The sequence below is a fragment of the Ailuropoda melanoleuca genome, chromosome 12, assembly GCF_002007445.2.
Source record: "Ailuropoda melanoleuca isolate Jingjing chromosome 12, ASM200744v2, whole genome shotgun sequence".
Taxonomy (NCBI): domain Eukaryota; kingdom Metazoa; phylum Chordata; class Mammalia; order Carnivora; family Ursidae; genus Ailuropoda; species Ailuropoda melanoleuca.
In genome coordinates, this window is record NC_048229.1 from 5,034,604 (window position 1) to 5,053,926 (window position 19,323).

The 19,323-nt window shown below is 56.9% G+C and overlaps 1 protein-coding gene across 21 annotated transcripts in view; it reads left to right on the plus strand.

Annotated features, from left to right (window-relative positions):
- NCOR2 (nuclear receptor corepressor 2) overlaps positions 1-19,323 on the plus strand; it is a 217,925-nt gene that overhangs the window by 56,641 nt on the left and 141,961 nt on the right. For 20 of the 21 annotated variants that reach the window (XM_034639637.1, XM_034639639.1, XM_034639635.1 and 17 more), the window contains one exon: positions 12,274-12,487. In XM_034639637.1, coding sequence (XP_034495528.1) covers positions 12,383-12,487 — 105 coding nt within the window. In that variant the 5' untranslated portion in view covers positions 12,274-12,382. Of the gene's footprint in view, positions 1-2,623; positions 2,645-12,273; positions 12,488-19,323 lie in introns of those variants that run through there. The other variant, XM_034639627.1, reaches the window with a different exon arrangement.

The window sequence follows — 19,323 nt, forward strand, 5'->3', positions numbered from 1 at the left end:
TCATGGGTTAGAATTTGGGTTTTAAGGGGTTGCTATCTTAGGTGTCTTGGTTGCACTTGGCAGACTCCCTGCTCCTCCTGTATTTAGCACAAAAGGCTCAGGGTAAGCTTCAGGCATGGTTGGATCCAGGGGTTCAGGTGGTGAGGTGCTCTCCATGGCCAATCCCTGGTAGCCTAAGACTACTCATCACAGCCTTGCAGCCTGGTGGAAGGTAAACCGGTTGTTCTCGACATTACAACAGGAGTTATGGGAGTGAGCTTTATGGGGTTGAGAAGTTAAGTGCTTGAGAGGTAAGCGCTTGCCTAAACCAATGAATGTGGCCATGGTAGTGGTGCTGCTGGGGCTGCTGGGGCTGCTGCTGAGACTGTGCTGATTGGTAGGACCTGGGAGGTAGGGTCAGCCTCCCTCACAGAGCAGGATCAAGGGTGCAGGAGCGGTTGTAAGCCAAGGGACGTAGGGTGCACTTTGCAAGGAGTGGATGCTGGGTAGGCAGACAACAGCTGCGTCATGACCACAGCCAGCTCACTGCATGTGTTGGAGATGAGCCAGCTTGGGGTCCCTGCCCAGTCCCCCTTTCACAGCCAGCATGTGTCCTTTGGGGTGGGGGGTGTTACTTAAGATTCACTGGGTAAGTGGGCCCAGCACCTCCCACTCCCTGTTTTAATTAGGGGCTTCTCAGGCCCCCTCCAAGCCATGTGGGAGAACGTTCCTGCCTGTCACTCTCCCCGCCACCCCCAGCTCCCCAGGGCTTTGCTGGGCTCTGTCTTGTGGCTTTCAACTGACCACATGTCAGAAGCCACAGGTCGCATCCTGGCAGCCCACGGGCTGTATTTGGATGTCAGACTGATTTATTGGGTTGGGTTTATAGTCCATGTTTTTGAAATAAAAATTGTAAATCGAGGGATGTCTCAAAAGTCAGACTTTCTTTGCCTGAAAGACTTGGAAGCTGTGATCCCCTGGGCCACATTCTCGAGTGGCCATGATGCCCCTGGCTGGGGCTGAGCAGCGGCCACCCCCTTCCCATGTCCTTCCACACATGCAGCCCCCACCTGCCCTCCTCCTTGACACGACTCCAGCGTGGCCATATGTATTTCAGTTGGGGCATGGTATCCTTGGCCTTCCTTTCTCTCTTCCCCCTCCCTATTTCTGGCTTGGGACCCTCTTCCCTGGAGCCTTGTCAGTCTTGCTCCCTCCACAAACTGATAATCAGATCCCAGGGGAATGCTCGCCACTCCTGGGCACGGAAGTCTGTGTTCTCATCTGGAACTCCTGGCTTCAGGGGCCCGAGGGCCTTTCGGATTCTTGATCACTGCTCCACCATCAGAGACTAACTGATGAATGGAAGCCCTCGGGGAAATCGAGGGGCTCCTGTGATCCACATTTGAGCATTGGAAAGAGTGGATCAGAATGGACCCTTCCCCCTCGGCCAGGCATCTGGGGGGGCAGGAGGGGCCTCCCAGCCAGGCCTGTGGGAGGTGGGCCCCTGGAGGCTGGGGCGGGGGGGGGGGGTACATGGCCGGGCTGTTGTTGAGTGGGTGGGCTCCCGGTCCTGCAGGCCGCTGCTGGCCAAGCTATTCTTAGCAGCGGGAACATTTGTCCTCCTTCACATGTGGTGGAGGACGTCCCCCAGAGATCTGCCCTGAAATACTCAGGACGACCCCATAAATTCCTCAGAAAGCCGTCCTTGAGGGCCCAGCGTGCGTGGAGGAGGGGCAGGAGGAGGCCTTTCCGGCAGCTGCACAGCTGTAGACACATTTGCCAGATGTTGATGCAGGGAGGTTGGTGGGAACCCAGAGTCTGCCGCCCCTGCTCCCTTGTGATGGCCCCCTTCACCCTCAGGGTCTTGGGGAGTGATGGGCGGGGCCAGCAGACTGGCAGCGGGTTTCAGGTCAGCCCCTCCCCTGTGTCCTGGCCTCTCAGTCATCTCCGGAGCCTGCCTGGGTTGGAGGCAAGGTCTTGACTGTGGTCCCTCGCAGTGCTGGGCTAGGAGGGGCTGCTTCATGCCAAGACCCCCAGCAGGGCCTTTGGCAACACTGTCTCTTTTATGGGGCAGCCTGGGCATCGGGAGCCACCACAGAGCAACACCAGCCCAGCTGGGTGCCTGGGCTAGCAATCAGGGAGGCCTCCCTGGAGGAGGGCTGTGGTTTGTTTTGTTTTTCTTGTTTTTTTAAATTTTAAATTGTGGTAAAATAGACATAACAAAAATTTTACCATCTCAACCATTTTTAAGTGTACAGTTTAGTAGTGTTAAGTACATTTACGTGGTTGTGCAACCATCACCACCTTTGTCTCGAGAGCTTTCTCATCTTGCAAAACAAACTGTCCCTGTTAAGCACAAACTCCCCATACCCTGTCCTCCAGGTCCCGGCAACCACCCTTCCACTTTCTGTCTTTATGAATCTGACTATTCTGGGCACCTCCTATGAGTGAAATCATAGTGTTTGTCCTTTTGTGTCTGGCTTCTTTCACTCAGCAATGTCGAGAGCTGTACTTTGTGGCCCATTTACTCCTTGGTTGTTGGTTCATTCCCGTCCAGGCAGTGAGGTGGATGGACCCAGGACCTGGAGCGCTGCATCCTTGACCATCCCAGGGTCCTGGATTAGGATGTAGTCACGGGCCCCCTGTGACTGGATGAGCACTGATGGTGAGTGGGCACCGTGCTGAGCCCCGACATGGCCGGCTGTGAGTGGTCCCTGCTGCCCGCTCTGTTCCAAGCCCCGGGGGTGGTGGGTCAAGCCGTGTGCCCTGGCACACAGCTGGTGCCAACGCCCCACCCCCCATCACCCAGACACCAGCCTCTTCTCCGGTCTACCCCCTTCCCTCTGCAGAAAAAAATTGCTGTTTGGAAGGCCAGATGGAAGAGCTGGGCCTAATGGAAAACACGTCCCTCCCGGGGCGCCCAGAACCTAATGAGGAAGAGCCAGGAAAAATCCGGCGTCATGTTTGTGAAACACCCAGGAGGGAGGGCGCGTCGCGCGGCAGGGGCTCTCATGTGGAACCCAGTGACCCGGCGTGTGGGGACGGTTTGTTGCGACGGTGGCTTCCCTCTCTCTCTTCGCTTTAAAACTGAAAGGTGGGGAAAGGAGTCCAGGAGGGAGTGATTTTGAGCAGATCTGGCTGTGGCGGGGGAGTGGGGCTGTGCGGCCGAGCTGGCCCCAGACTCATGGACACAAATGTACCAGTTAAATGGGAGACAGAAGCGGGCCTCCTCGGCAGCCCTGAGCTGGGCCCCTCTTCTTCTCCCTTTGGAGGGTGTGTGTGGCTGGACCTGGCTGCCTTCTGGCTGTGTGACCTGGGGCAGGTGAGTTCACCTCTCTGAGCCTCGGTTTCCTGGTTGTTGAACGGGGCAGCCTGGTTGGGTGAGCAAAATCGGAGCCTTCCCCTAGTGTGGGTGCCTGATAAATGTCACCTGTGGATCAGGTAGAACTGTGGGTAAACCGAGGCAGGCCAGAGGAACCTGGGAGTGCCTCCCTCACAGAGCAGGAATCTGGGAGTGGTGGGGGTTCTGGCTGTGGCTGAGGATCCTTTTGTGGGGAGGTGAGAGGTGAGGCAGGTGTGGGGGGTGTGTTTGGTACCGGGCCTCTGGTTTTCTGTGGAAGGTTGGTGCAGGCTATGGCCAGTCCGGGGCTCTGTCCTGCTACCTGGTCATGCGTGTGGACCCGGAGCTTTTGTCCCCATGGCCCTGGGTGGTGTTGCCCTGGAGTGTCTGAGGTGGGCTCTGCTCAGGCCACCCTGCCCACTTTGTCAGATGCCTGGACCATGTGGGCTGTGGGATCCAGCCGAGGAGGGCAGAGTCCGGCCATGCAGCACCAGCCTGCTGCATGCCTGCCTTTTTTGGGGCCTCAGTTTCCTCACCTGCAGGAAGAGGGTGTTGAGTGAGGGCAGCCCCCTCCTCCCTCGTCCAGAACCTGCGAGGCCCAGCCCACCCCTCCCTCAGGAAGCTCTCTGCCTTCTCTGTGTTCGGGTGCGGGTCTCCCCAGTCCTGCTTACCCTCCTTGCTCTGGGGACTTGTTCTGCCATTTAATTTGGTGGGGCCCAGCCTCGGTTTGCTCATCTGCAAAATGGGCAGAGTGATAGCACCTGCCCAGCGACTGACATTGCCACCATCATTGTTAACTTGCCTCCCCTGCCCCACCCCTTGTATTTCAAGAAGCGGAGGGTACTTGAGCCATAGCCCTCATTTTGTGGACTCTTCTGTGGGTGTTGAGCTTTCCATGGATCTGTCTCTCCCTGTTCTGATTCTGGAGTTTGGGACTGGAGGGGGCTTGGGGGCAGTTCAGGTTTGGGGGTTCACGGGGGTGATGGTGCCCATGTATGTCCCCAGCCGTGGCTGGTGGGGAGCCTCATGTGGGAGTATTAGTGGAATAAAAGTATGTTGGCTCTGGGGTTGCTTTAAAAAGAGACCCAGAACACCGTGGACAGTGGGACAGTTCAGTCGATGTCCATCTGCTGATTTGTCTGTTACATCTGTCCTTCCATCTATCCATCCATCCATCCATCCATCCATCCATCCATCCATCTCCTCCCCTTCCTCCCTCCCTCATTCTCCATCCGTCCACCTGCCCCTCCTTCCCCCTCCACCCATCCTCTGTTGAGTACCTCGGTGAGGACATGCTTTCTCTGTTGGGACAGGCCTGTCAATTGGGTGTCAGCTCTGGTTGGCAGCACTTTTTGTCCAGCTGGTCCACTGCCGTGACCCCAGTGCCTGGCACAGTGTCTGCACATCAGAGATGCTCAAATCATTCCCCGACTGACCAGAATGGGGCAGAGACCTGTTTGGAGTGGGTTTATCTTGACTGGCCTCAGCTTGGGAGTGGGCAGGCAGTACTCCTGAGTTCCAAGTATGGTGACCCCGGGCCACTCAGGGCTGCTGCTCTTTGCACAGAGCCATGAGCAAGCCTTGGTTGGGCTCCTGGCTCCTCCTTGGGAGCCCAGTGAGCTCTCTGCTGGGTCAGTGTCATTGTTGCTGGGCCTGCCTATTTGGGAGGACAGGCAGGGGCCTGTTTTCTGTGGGAGCCTGAATGGTGGCTTTAGTAGTATTAAGATTCCAGGTGAGCTGGTCCTTTTACCTGCATACGATGCACAGAGGTCCCAGGCCAATTACTCCCTGATGGAGGGCACAGCGGAAATTTCCTTTAACACAGGGGCACCAGGGGCAGGCCTGATAGAGGAGACCTCAAACATCCCTGCTGCCCAGAGGGGTGGCACCTTCTTTTCTTGCTCAGAGTAAAAGCCTATGTGAACTCATGGGGCCCTGGCTCACTCCAGTCTTACCATTCAGGCCTCTCTGCTGTTCCTTCTCCACCTCTGGGCCTTTGCACTGTCTGGTCCCTCTGCCTGGAACAGCTTCCCCAGACATCTGCATGCTTCCCTTTTCCCCTTTCTCTCCGCCTCCCCATCTTTGCTTAAAGACTCTTTCTGGTGAAGCTGTCTTGTTACACGCCCCCCCGCCCCCACCACCCTGTGTCTGCTGTCTGCTCTCCTCATGCTTCTGTTTTTCTCCATGCCACAAACACCTTCTAGCATTCCTATCATGACTCCTGTCTTGCTCGTTAGAATGGCAGCTCAGTGAGGGCAGGGATTTGGGGTCTTTTTCTGACTACTGCATCTCGGTACCTGTCCACGAAGGTTGCTGGAACTGCGTTTGACGGTGGTGAGCTGCTGGGGCAGGGGGCAGGGACTCTGCCTTCATCCCCCGCCCTCGGGGGCCGTGCAGGTTTGTCTGGGCTCCCTGGGGCCGCCTTCCATGGGGCTCTCTGTGTCTCGGGGCTTAGCGGAGAGCCGGATCCCGGGCGTCCGCTCTGCGCCAGGAGGCCCTGCGGAAGGTGGCAGCAGATACTTGGCCAGCCCCGTTTTTACAGCATGCCAGAAACTAGAAACTCAAGGTGGAAAGTCGGCTTCGTTCTGGCTGGTGTTTCCACCACATCTTAACCTCATATCCCAGAACAGCGTCTGCACGCACGTCCCCCTGCGGCTCTGGCTGTCCGTTTTCCGGGCGCCAGGCTGTGTGGCAGATAATTGTGAGATGCCTACTGTGCGCCAGGCACTGGGCCAGGCTCTGCATTATAGCAGCGAACAAAACAAGTGTTTATTGAACACCTACTGTATTGGGCTAAATAGGGCACCCCCCCACCCCCCAAGTTCATGTCCACCCAGAGTCTGGGAATGTGATCGTATTTGGAAAGAGGATCTTTGCAGATGTCATTAGTTAAGATGGGGTCATACTGGATGAGGGTGGGGTCCGGAATCCGATGACTGGGGTCCTTATCAGAGAAAAGGACACACAGACACGAGGGACGGGGCCAGGTGATGACTAGCAAGGACTGCAGTGAGGCAGTCACAGGCCAAGGGATGCCTGGGCCACTAGCAGCTGGAGGAGGCAGGAAGGATCTCGGAGCTTCTGGGGGGAATGCGGGCCTGCCCACACCTTGACTTGGGACTTGTGGCCTCCTGAACAGTGAGAGGATGCATTTCGGTTGTTTTCAGCGATCCAGCGTGTGGTCGTTTGTTAACCACTGTTCCAGGAACCTAGCATACCTACCGTGTGCCAGGCATTTGCAGGGGCTTCAGCAGTGAATGAAAGCAGACGTTGGTCAGGTAGCTACTGAACGGTCACACGCCCTTCTAGATGGTGAAGAGCAGCAGTGAGGGGGGCCACGGGGTTCCCGGCGCGTCAGTGTCTCTCCAGCCTGGGGCTGGGCTATCTTGGAGACTTGGGGGGATGTGGGCGGGGGTACAAGAGACCACGCCCCCTGCGTGGGACCTGTGGCTTGTTCTGGCACCCCAGAGGGTTCTGATGAGCGTGCCTGTGTGTGCATGTGCTGGGGGCTTCTCTCGGGGTGACAGCTGAGTGTTAGCTCTGAGGCTCCCCCACCTGCTGTAAGTTCCGATGTCGGTGCCCATTTGTTACAGGAAAGTTTCGGGCTTGTGCAGCACAGACACCTGGCCTTTCATCATCTCCAAAGGCTGGGCTCAGGTCTGAAGGCTCCCAGGCACATTTCAGCAGTCTCGGCACCTTAAGAGCACCCCTCCCTCCCACATCCCCCCAAGTCTCCGAGACATCCCACCCCCAGCCTGCTGTAACTCCACCCTCCCCAGAGCTGAAGCAGGCTGCACACGACACAGAAAATCTATGGAATGTGCCTCGGTGGGGCCTCGGCATCCTGCCTGGGGCTGGAGAGGAATGTGGGGGCTGGAGGCTCTGGTCTCACCTGGTGTTACTGGTGCTTGCCTGGACAGGTTCCCTTGTTGAGCACCTGCTGTGTGCCAGGCCCACTGAGCGGCTGCAGGGATGCAGCAGAGAGCAAGGCAGACGAACCCACAGCAGTGAGCCAGCTTCCTCCTGTGGATTTGGAAGCTTCTCCAAAGCCATGCCTGGATGGAACAAGGGATGTGAGGTTAGGATTGTGGGGCTCTCTCGTGGGCCGCTGAGTGGCTCTTGCGGGGTGTCGCCTCTGGGGCAGGTGTGGTAGAGGGCCACACTGGAGCCCCTGCGGTGTTTGTGGGGAGCCCCCACCGCGCGCCATTCATGGGGAGCCCCATTCCTGACCATGCATGGGATCCCCTGGCGTGGGCAGCCCTGGCGTTCTTGGCCCTCCCCTGGCTGGCTTAGTGGCCCTGGTGCCGAGGTTTGTGACTTGGATGTGTAAGGGTGGGTGGGCCTCTTGTGTCCCCATCTGGGGCCCTGGGGCTCGGAAGCATCCCACGCCACCTGGCTCAGCAAGTTCTTAACCTTGCCTGAGTGCCGTCTTTTCTCCTTGGAGCCCTGACCTTGCTGAGTTTGCCTCATTGAGCACCTGCTGTTTACCAGGCGTGATGGCAGCCCTTCGGAAGCATGCTATCCTCCCAGCAGGCAGGTGGAGCAGGGCTCGTGATACGTAGCTGAAGAAACAGACTCTGAGGTGTGAGGCATCCTGCCTGAGGAAGGGACAAAGGGTCCCTGCCTCTGGGTGAGCTCCATCCCGACTGTCCTGCCTGTGCCTGCTTCTCTTTCTCTGTTGCTGCTGCTCCTAAGTCCCACCAGCATCCTCTCTGGCTTGGATGTCCGCAGTAGCCCCTGGGTCTCCTGACTGTCTGCAGTGCCTGCTTGGAAAACACACTGACCCTTTATTTCCCCAGCCACTGTCCGTGGCTCCTCAGGGCCCTTAGAACAGAATCCATCCTTGCCGTGGCCCGTGAGCCTTGAGTGACTGTTTGCCCTCCCTGCCTTGTGCTCACTCAATGAGTTTCTCAAGCACACAGTGCCTGGTCTCACCTCTGGGCTCCCGTTTGGATGGCGGCCTCCACCCGACTCCCCCTGACTGTCTTGTGCCCGCCCTGGGAAATGCTCCCCAATGCCCCCTTGCCCTCCCGAGGCTGGGGTAGACTGAGCTTCCTTCTCTGAGCTCACAGTTTGCTGCTTGTCTGCCCCCACGGCATCCTGCCAGGGCACCAGGACACTCTGTGGCTGGGCCCTGCCTCATTCACTCACTTGGGGCTCAGCTTGCAGTGGGGACCCCAAAGTTTCTGTAAATAAATGGGTGCCCACCACCCTTTCCTGGCCCCAAAGCCACCAGACCCACAGTGGTTATCGGGGCTGCCGTGTCCTATACCTGCTGCAGTCTCGGTTCGGCTTCAGAACGCCTTCCAGCCCAGCCCAGATCCAGGGTACCCTCTTGCCGTCCTGTGGGGCTCCCTCGTCTCCTCTTTCCCTGTCTTTGATGAAGGAGCGTCCTATTTCTTCTTCTTGTTCGCATTCAAACCTTGCTGAAGTCAGTGATTAAATTTATTTTTCCATTCACAATGTTAGGCAAATACTACGTTTACCTAATTTTAACACATTTCCCTCACTGCATGGCGAGCCTGGTGGTCGTTAGCAGTCCCTGCCCACCCCCTCAGCCCTGCAAGCCTCCAGCCTGTTTTCTGTCTCCGTGGGTCTGCCTATTTCGGATACGTCCTGTAAGTGGACTCAGGCACGATCTGGCCCTTTGTGACCGGCTGCTTTCACTTAGCGTGACTTTTTCAAGGTTTCAGGGTTCATCCATGGTGTGGCCTGTGTCAGTGGCTTATTTCTTTTTGTGACCAAATCGTGTTCCACTGTGTGGATGGACCACAGTTTGTTTATCCATTCATCTGTTGTTGGACTTTTGGGCTGTTTCCACCTTTTGGCTGTTGTGAATAATGCTGCTATGAACGTTCGTATGCATGTATTTGTTTGAGTCCCAGTTTTCTGTTCTTTTGGGTATGTGCCCAGGAGTGGAATTGCTGGGTCATTTGGTAATTCTATGTTTAACTTTTGGAGGAACCGCCAAAATGTTTTCCTAAAAAAAAAAAAAAATTTTTTTTTTTTTTGAGCTGGCAATAAATGTGACTGAGGTTGGGAGGGATGGAAATTGTGTTTATTAAATAAGCTCGTGGTGAATGAAGGAGGCACTCGGAGTCCCCTGGCTTTGGGGACAACCTGCGTGTGAGGACACTGGGCCAGGGAGCTGCTGGGGTGACCTGTTTGTTGATGGCTGAAGCCCCCCAAGCTTGGCGGTGGACACACCGTGAGTCTTGAGGGAGCGGGAAGCCAGCCAGACTCTGGCCTTGGTGTGAGGAGGGTGGGAATGCCGCTGCGGATTCTCCAGGGCTGGTTTGGAAAGGTGTCACCTCCCTGGCTTCTGGAGCCCATGTGCACTGTATGCGTGAGCATCTGGCAGAGGCCTGCCTTCTGTAGTCGGTGTTTTGTTAGGCAAAGGAAGTCAGGAAAGCTGAGGGTAAATCAGACTTCTCTGCCGCCTTCTGCAGTGCAGAATCAGAGAGCGGTTCGGAAGTTGCCTGTGGTGCTCCTGGAGGAGGGGCAAACAGTGTGAGCATCTCCTCCACCGAAGTGCTGGCCTCATCTCCTCGGAGAGAGGGGGCAACTGTTGAAAGCCCAGAGAGAGAGTGGACTAAAATTTGCATCACTGCATTGTATGACCAGGGTTCCCTGGGCTTGGAGATGAACTGGATCAGTGGGAATTCTGGAACAGGGTCCAGCAGCAGTGGCCACACCTGCCCCTCTGCCAAGGCCAGTTTCTTGTCTCTGGGCTGCAGGACAGATGCTGTGTTGCCCTTGGTGGTAACGGGCAGGGGCAGCTCTTTCCCCTCTTCCACATCAGGGCATCACTATCACTGGGCTAGAGCCACTAGAGACGGTTCTAGTGATAGTGACACCAGCTCATAAGAATTACACGGTGCATCCTGTTGGCTGGGAAAAGCCCATGTGGGCAACTTCCTGAGGTGCTTGCAGGTGCATTGGTCTGTGACTCCTTTCTTCCCTGGGTGAGTCAGAACGTTTGATGGCAAGTGACAGGAACTCAGGTTGGGCTGGCAAAGCAAAACACAGGGAACGTCTCAGTTCTCCTAAAGGAATGAGCAGGCTTCGATTGCCTTCAGGCATGGCTGTCATCAGGACCCAACTATGCTCTCTCCACCTGCAGCTCTATGTTCCGGCCGGTTGGTGTCATTGTTGGACAGGCACCTGCCAGAGGCGGCCCCCAGAGCTGCAGGCTTTCATCTTCCCAGCTTAGTCCCAAGCGGAGCCCCCGCTTCTGCTTTCTCCCCAGCAAAAGTCTCAAGACTGCTTCTCATTGGCCTACTTTGGGTCACATGCCCATCCCTGAACCAATCCCTGGCCCAGGGGATGCAGGAATGTGATTGGCCAGGCCTGGATCACATGACCACTTCTGGAGCCCAGGGAGGGAGGATTGTTCCGGGAAAGTACTTGCCGAGTCTACAACAGCGAAGATGGGGGTGGGTAGTAGGATGCAGGTAGGCCCCCAGACAGGGGTCTCCCTCCNCCCCGCCACCAGGCAGATCACTAGTGGAGGATCCAGGCGTCCGCCCCCTTGGAGGAGGACAGTCGTCAGCAGCAGGGCAAGGCGATGAGACCCCGTGAGGTTACAGGGAGCAGGGAGTACGTTCTATTTCTATTTACCAGATCCGGAGATGCAACCCCAGCCCTCCCCAGCACGCGGGAGCATCCAGGGGCGGGGCCTTTGCGCCATCTTGGGTTTTCCTTAGCTGGGGGATGGGGGCTGCACGTGGCGTGGCCTGAGGGACACCCCTTTTCTAAGTGGCTGCTGAGGGTGGAGTGTGGAGGATGCCTGGGCCGTGCCCATGGGCTCTCGCTCCAGGTTTGGGCAGCAGAGCAAGTGGGAACCGCGGGCAGGCTGATGGAGAGGGAGAGGTGGATCCTAGGCGGGAAGGAGGCCCCCAGAGAGTTCCGGGCAAAGGCAGCTTCTGTCTAAGGGCCTCCTCGCTCCCTTGACTTGAGTCCTTTCTTCTTCCTGAGCTCCAGTTTCCTCACCTATAAAGACATTAGACTGTTGCTCGAGATTGTTTCCAGCCTAGACTGGGGCATAAGGCATGGTTTACCTGCCCCCCAGCAGCCATTTGGGGCCTCGCTGGCTCTTGTCCGTCCTTAGCTGTTTCCCCACCGTGCCCCCCACCCCTGCGCAATCCCCTCACTCCCAGCTCTGCTCCTGCACAGGGTCGCGGGAAGGCCCAGGCAGGCCCGCGGGGTCACACTGTGACCTTTGTCCTGCCGGAGCTGAACCTGGCCACCACGGCCCAGGACAACTCATGTGTGCCTCTCAGGACAGGCCCCCAGCTGCCTGCCTGAACTGGGTGCTTTCGGAGGATTTTGCCTTGGTGACTCAGAAACCTGTGGAGGTCATGGGGTGAGGTCGGGTGGGTCAACAGGGTTCTGGACCCTTGGAGGGGAAGGGGCGGCACCCATAGAGTTGGGGTTCCGTGGGGTGAGGGGTGGGCCAGGAGGGCTTGGGATTCTTTGGAGGGGGGAGAAGCAGCACCCACAGAGTTGGGGTTCCACTGGCTGAGGTCTGGTGGGCTGTGGGGGCTAGGGAGCCATCTGGTGGGGGGCAGTACTCCCAGAGTGGGGGTTCCATGGGGGTGAGGTCAGGTGAGCTAAGGGGGCTTGGGAGTCATCTGGTGGGGGGCAGTGCCCCCGCGGAGCTGGGGTTTCTGTGCCTGCTGAGTGAGGGCCTTGGTTGTGGGTGGGGACATGGCGTTTCCTGATGTGGCTCCTGTGGCAGCTGCTGGCCTGGTCTGTGGCTCAGGGGTCCCTCAAATGTCCGTTGCATTTCTTGCTATCAGTGGGCAGGAAGCGCCCTGGTGTCATGGAGGAAGGAGGACCTGTGTGCTTGCGCTTCCTCAGGGACGAAAAGAACGACTAGGGAGCCCCACCAGGGTTCCCGGAGGGGCCATGGCCCTGTGGCTGATCTTGTTTCTTTTCTGGTTTTCTCTCAGGTGCCTGTGACAGGAAAGCCCATGAGCAGATGACAAGGACTGGTTTTTAACCTTGGTGGCCACTGAGAGGAAGATTATTGGGGCCCAAGAGCCCCGGACTCTCACCACCATGTCGGGATCCACGCAGCCTGTGGCGCAGACGTGGAGGGCCACTGAGCCCCGCTACCCGCCCCACGGCATTTCCTACCCTGTGCAGATCGCCCGGCCGCACACGGTAAGTAACGGGTGTGTCTGTTCCCCGGGGCCACCTTTGGGGCCATGTTTTCTCACCTAGTCCCCACGAGGGCTGGTGTGTCTCCAACGGTATCCGGCCAGGGCTCACTGTGTCCCCCGAGGGGAAGTTGGGGTGCCATGGCAGAAACCACTGGCATCTGGAACTTCGGTAAAATCTCTTAGCTCCCACCTTAAAGCTGGGAAGATGGAGACTGGAGCCAAGTTGAGCTGGGATCTCTGTCTTTCAGAGGCAGCAGTGGAATTTTTGTACAAACACGGAGCACCTGTTCTATACTTCCCTGGCAGCCAGCCTTCCCTGGACCCCTTCTTGCTTTGGGGGGGGCCATTGCTGACAGCCCCTCGCTTCCCTGATCCCTGGCCCCGGAGCTCGTTCACTGTGGTGATGCTCGGGGCTCCGAGATGATGAAGCTCATGTCGTGTCTGCAGCCCTGATTTGGGGATCTGGGGTGTTGGTTCTGTTCCCCGAGGAGCCGCCCCATCTCTCGGGGATGACCTACCTGTGGGGAGGCAGAAGTGTTCTCATGTGCCGGCCTGCACACATGTGTGCCCTCGATCAGCTTTCCCAAGCTGCACCCTGCTCTGTCCGTCGCCCCTCGCAGTGGCCCCATTTCGTGCCTTCACCTCTAGCTGCATGAGGATGGGCCTTTGGTTCTGCTGTGTTGGCATTTATTGAGTATCTACTGGGTACCATGTCCTTGGTTCTTGCCAGAGGGCTCTTAGGGTCTTGGGCCTCCCCAGTCAACCAACTGGCAGCGCAGTGAGGAATGTGGGTCCTTGTGGTTGTAGCTGGGGGAGAGGCTGGCTCTGCTGGCGTGTGTGTGTGTGTGTGTGTGTGTGCGCGCGCGCGTGCGTGCATGTGTACTGCTTGGCGTGGTTCCTCCTCATGAGAAGAGAGGAAGTGGTGTGGGAGGGCACTTCCATCAGCGTGTGAACCCACTGGCCTAGCGCGAGGGTGTCCCAGACATAGTGGCCTCTTGAGAATTTGGGCCTCCTGGGTGCTTTACAGAGCCAGCTGGGCCATTATGGAGTCCTGTTGCAAGAACTAGCCCCTGCCTAGAGTCTTCAGATTCTGACAAAGAGCCCAAAGAAAGAGCAGCTTGCAATATTATCCCATTTTGCAGATGAGGGGACTGAGGCCAGAAGATGAAACCACAGGCCTCGGGTGAGATCACTGCTGGGAGACTGTCCACTTCAGCTTCAGGGATGTGAATCCCGGTCACTGTTCGCTCCATTTATTGGGCACCTACTGTGTGCCCAGGGCCAAGGAGTATGCTCCTGGGGGCGAGTTATTATCATGTAGTGTTGAGACCTTCATTGTGATCACCAGCAACAACAATAAAACTGTGGCCTCTCATTTATTGAGCACCTATGGCAGGACAGATGTTCTGTTCAGAGCCTTCTGTGGGGACAGCTGCACTTGCTGCTTGGAATCACCCCGGAGTGGGTCTCGTATGCTCTCTGTCTGTAGGTGAGGAACGTTTGGTAGGTGAGGAAACAGGCCCAGGGGCTTACCCCTCCAGAGCTTCAGTTTTCTATTCATAAAACGGGGTGATAAGAGCACCTGTCTCCTAGATTCTCATGGGGATTAAATGTAAGGCTGGATGAGTGCTTATGGCGGCGCCTGGTGTACACTCTGCCCGATGTGTCCATTTGTTGTCATTTCTCGTTAGTGTCACTGTTACTGCAGCCGCCTGGAGGGGCTGCCTCTACTGAGGACTGCTGGCGGATGCCTCTGGCTTCTCTCTTGTTCCCTCCTGCTGGGTTCTCACCCCTCTCCCACCCCCTTCCCTGTGGGCACAGCCTTGGGAGGTCCTCCAGTCCTTATAGCCCCTGCTCTCCCTACTTTCCTCCTGCCCTTTGCCTCAGCTGGGACCTCTCCCGGTTGTTTGGGGTCACTGGCTGACCCATGACATCTCCTGTTCTTCCCCCGCTGGGCTGTCAGTGACGCAGGTTGTGGCTGGACAGGACCCAGCAGTCACCACCCACTCTAGGCAGGAGGCTGAGGCCGGGGTGAGCAGGGCCCTGGGGCAGCTGTGGGGTGGGGCGTTCTTGTCCTGTGTGTGGTGGCAGCCGTGGGGCCCCAATCCCTGACCACCCTGCCTTGTGCTAGGGTGGCTCAGCCCTCTTTGTCACCTGAAAGGTAGGATTCTGGGCACCCTGAGGATTGTTGGGGGTCTTGGCTGTCCTGAGCATGTCTCCTGGCTGGAGCCACTTGCCCTTAGCTGCTGGGAGGTCACCATTGTGTCTGTAATCTGAAGGTTCCTCCCCACTATAGCCTCATGCCCTCTAACCACTTCCCATCAGACCATTTTACAGGCGGGGTTTGTGAGATGCCTCCCTTTTTTTTGAGTCTAGAAGACAGAGGGTGGAAGAAAGGGGAAGTCAAGGCACAGGGAGATAAATGCCCCATCCAGGAGCTAGGCAGGAGCCCAGTGTCTGGCTCCTAGCATAGCAGCTAAGACAGGAAGTTGGGAGGAAGGGGAGGGGCCTGAGCCTGGTGACCTGTGACCTTCCTGGGGCTCAGTCCTCTCCCACACACACTCCTAAAAGGTTACCTTCAGGGATCACACCTCCTGGCTCCAGAGGCCTCTTTCAAGGTGCGCTGGGCCTAGGGCTGCGTGGATGGCCAGTCCCCCTTGGAGTCCATAGCTTCCAGATGTGGCTTTGACTCTCTGTTCCTTCCAACCTCCTGAGCGACACTGGGCTGCTCACTTAGCCCATGGGGCAGCCTCAGTTTTCCTATTTGCCGTATGGGGTTGTGGGTGTGGGTCTCAATGGAGGATGTTTGCAAGGCGCTCAGGGCAGGGTCTGCATACAGCAAGCATTCGGTAGTCCTCTTTCCTCCTGGCAGGGTGACAGGAGCCCCAAGGAGGGCCTCTCTGTCTTTGGGGCTGCAGGACCCCGAACTCTGAGGGGCAGTGAGAATTGTCCCGTCTGCTGGCCCACCACCTCCAGGCCGGAGCCTGCTGGCTCACGGTGTGAATGCAAGGCATAATCCTAGGCGTGCTTGCCGACAGAGGCCTGGACCCCGAGGCTTTGGGAAGCCCACCATTCCCCTGACCGCTTTAGGCACGTGCTCAGCCCCCCTGAGTCAGACACCAGCTTCAGCACAGTGCACATTGCTTGTTGAATGCTCTACCCTCGGAATCCCTCTGTGCCCTGCTCTCTCCACCTCTGTGGTCTTGGCTTCCCTCCCTCAAAGAATCAGAACCCCATATCTTTTCCTGAGGGTCTCCCAGGATGGAGGGTTCCGACATCCCCCCCTGCCTTGCCTCTTATCAGGCTTTCTATGGACTTCTCCTCCGAGTCCACCGGGACCGTCTGAACTTCCCTGAGTTCTTGTAGTCCTTGTGCTGAAGGACTGTGTTAAAGTCAAAAGGTTCAAAGTCTGACATCCAGCGCTACCCCTTTCTGCTGTGTGGCCTTGGGCAAGTTATTTAACCTCTCTGTGCCTGAGTGTAGAAGGGTAGTTAAGAGCACAGGCTCTGGAGCCAGACTGCTTGCGTTCATAATCTGCCTTAATGATATCCTAGCTGTGGAGTTTTGGACAAGTAGCTTTACCACCTCATGCCTCAGTTTCCCCATTACTTGAGCAAGGTAATTATAGGATTCTGAGGTTCAGATTAGCTGACTTGGGCAGTGGTCTTCACACAGTGCTGGACAGAATTAGCACACACTGATACCAGGTCATAATGATGGTGATTTCGATGATGACGCTATTATTACAGCGACAACGTAGGATGAGTATCCTTTTCCACGTTGCCTGTGGGCTCTTCCTCTAAAGGAGGGGTCAGCACACCTTCTCTGCGACTATTGCAGGCTTTTCAGGCCGTTTGGTCTGTGTCACAACTGCCCAGCTCTGCTGCCCTCATGGCTTGAAAGCAGCTCGCCAAGATGCAAAGGGATGGCCGAGTGCCGAGCCTGGCTTTGGCCTTGGGCCCTGTTTCTGACTCCTGCCCTGGATCGGTGCTTGTCAAACTCTTCGTGGGAAGGATCCATCTGTCTGACTTGTCGTTTGCCCCAAGCCGGCCCGTGGGCGTACCGTGCATGCCCCAGCTCTCGGATGCGGGGACTGGTTGTGGCCAAGGCTGGCAGCGCGCATGTGGGCTGTTGCACAAACGCATGTGTCTTCTGTATCCACCTCGTCGCAGGCCAGCAGCATCATGGGCCTCACGTGGAGCAGCGCTGCTCTGGCTTGAGGGTCAGAGACCCAGGAGCCTGCCTGGGCCAGAGGGAGATGCGGACACACGTAGGCAGCTGGGGGTGGGGAGTAGAGTACTGGAGCTCTGCCCGTGTCCTGAGTGCTGCCTGTGGTTTCTCTCCCTCACCTGTGTGGCCCTTCCTCCACCTCGGTTCTAGGTGCTTGGGGATGGCTTTGACGGGCGGGGGGGGCGGTGTTTGGCCTCCTGAGGAGGCCTCTTGGGTGCCCCCTTGCTGGGAGCTTTACTCATTCATTTAGTACTTATTAGGCACCTCATGTACCAGTACTTTTGTAGGCCCTGGGAACGGAGCTGTGAGCAACCCAGAAGCATCCCTGCCTTAGGCAGCCGTGTTCTCATGAGGGAACAATGAGCAGGGAAGGAGAAGGGAGAGATGGCTGAGGTTGCAGGGGTCCTAACTGAAGCCAGGACTAGGGAAGGAGGCCTCACTGAGAAGCTGACATTGGAGTCAGAACCTGGAGGGAACTAGAGGGCCAAGCGTGGGGAAATGTGGCTAAAGAATGTTCCAGGCAGAGGGATCAGTGCATGCAAAGGCCCTGAGGTGTCTTGATCATAGCCCCACTCCTCCAGGAAGGACCTATGAGTCCTTTCCCTGCCACATATAGCTCTAGGTGTTTCCCCAATCCCTTCTGGGGTGAGAAGCCATATCCCAGGGGCCAGTGAGGAGCACCCCTCCTCCTAGCACAGCCGCAAAGAAAATCCTTCTCCCAGCCTCTCCTTCAAACATCTCCCAGAATCCAGACCCAGCTTGCATTTGACCTGAGGCTCAGATGCCCCAGCCCCTCTGTCCTTGTTGCCCCACAGGATCTAGGTAGGGACGTGCCAGATGGGGTTCCCTCCTGGCTAAATTGCTTTTCCAGCCCCATGTTACCTTCCCGGGACTTTAGGGGCATAATTTATCGGCAAGCCCCAATTCCCAGTGTCAGAGGCACCATGGCTGGGTAGAAGCCAGCAGAGGCGAGTGGGGGTCTCACCCAGAGACATTTTTCCTCCCCTGATTTTCTGAGCAGCAGCTTTGGAAGCACCTGGTGAGGGCAGGGGAGGCCTCTTCTCCCCAACTCTGGTTTGCTGCGGTCACTGTGTGGGGTTGGTTGAGGACCAGCCCCCTGCTCCTCCCTGCCCCCCAGCAGGAACCCACCTTGGCCCAGTCTTGTGTCTCAGAACCTCCTTTCCCTGCTGTGTGACCTGGGCAAGTCACTTAACTTCTCTGTACCTGATTTTTCATGTTTGTGTGGGACTGTGCACGATACCCACCTCATGGCGTTGCTGTAGGGATTAAATTAATTAGTACATTTAAAACTTTCAGTGCAGGCGGACACAGGCAATTTATGTACGTTGGGTGTTATTACTACTTTGTTAACTCATGTAGAGTGTTCACGCTCTGAGATGTGGTTGGGAAGCTTGTAGCTCACGTGCCTGACGTATCCAGTCTCATGTGACTACAGTGAGCCCCTCTTTGGGTCAGTCTGTCTCTCGGGGTCTTCTCAATTCTTGCCTTCCTGTGGAGCTTCCAGACACCCTTGGGGGTCCCTGGGCTCAGCCCTGGGGACCAGCTTCAGGCCCTGGGGTGGAGTTTTGTGAGGACCCTGCAGATGGCCCCTGAGATGCTCCTTGGAGGGACTTTTCAAACAAGCATATCCCCCTTACCTCCTAAACTGGGAAACGGAGGCTAGAAAGCTCGTGAAGTGGCCTCTCTGCCGCTCCCCCCGCCCCAAAGGCCCCATGTGCCTCTTCCCGCCTCCGTTGGCAGTTATCAGCACTGTCTTGCTGCGGCCCTCCCGAGGGATTGGATTGTCTGTCTCTCTGCCGCTTTGCTCATTTTGCTTTTGTGCGAAAGAGCCGGGTGGAGAAAATCTTCCCTCCTGGCAGACTGCAAAGCCTGCTGATTCCTTCTCACACCTCTGTACGTGTGTGCGAGATCTTTGCCTGGCAGCCTTGCCAGCGTGATCCCAGAGGCCTGCACTCCCTCCCTCGAGGCCCTTCTTCTCCTTGTCCTTCCCGCCTGCCACCCTGCACGAGCACCGGGTGCCTTGTACTAGACGTCCTCACAGGGCAGGGAGAGGCCAAGCCCTTCTCTGCCTTCTGGAAGCTGCCCTTCATCTTGGGGGCAGCCCTTTGGAGAGTTAAGGGAGGGAGGGAGTGGTAGGAGGCACAGAGGCCTTCTTTCTGGTCAGGCACCCACTTCAAAGATGAGGAAACAAGTCTCGGAGGGCTTGAGTATCGGACAGCCCCCTCCAGCCTGAGGCGCCTTGCAGCTTACCTCACGTTGGGCTTCCTCAGTGTTTCCAGCCTCTGAAGTTGATGGGGTCCATGTTAATTCCATTTACTCTTCTGCTCTAGACATTGGCCTCCCAGTCTGTTCCACACTTGGTTTGGGAGTTCTGAAACACATACGTTCCCAGCACACCTGCCTGATATCATCTGATCACTTTACAGAAATAACTGCTTAAAAAAAAAACAGACAACAGAAGAATGACTAGATTTTATGGAAAATTGGAAGAACGAGGAGAGGTGCCAAGAAGAATATAAGTCACGCACGGTACCAGTCTCCCCAAGCCTCACCTGTGTCAGACATCGCTAACCGACTGCCGCACAC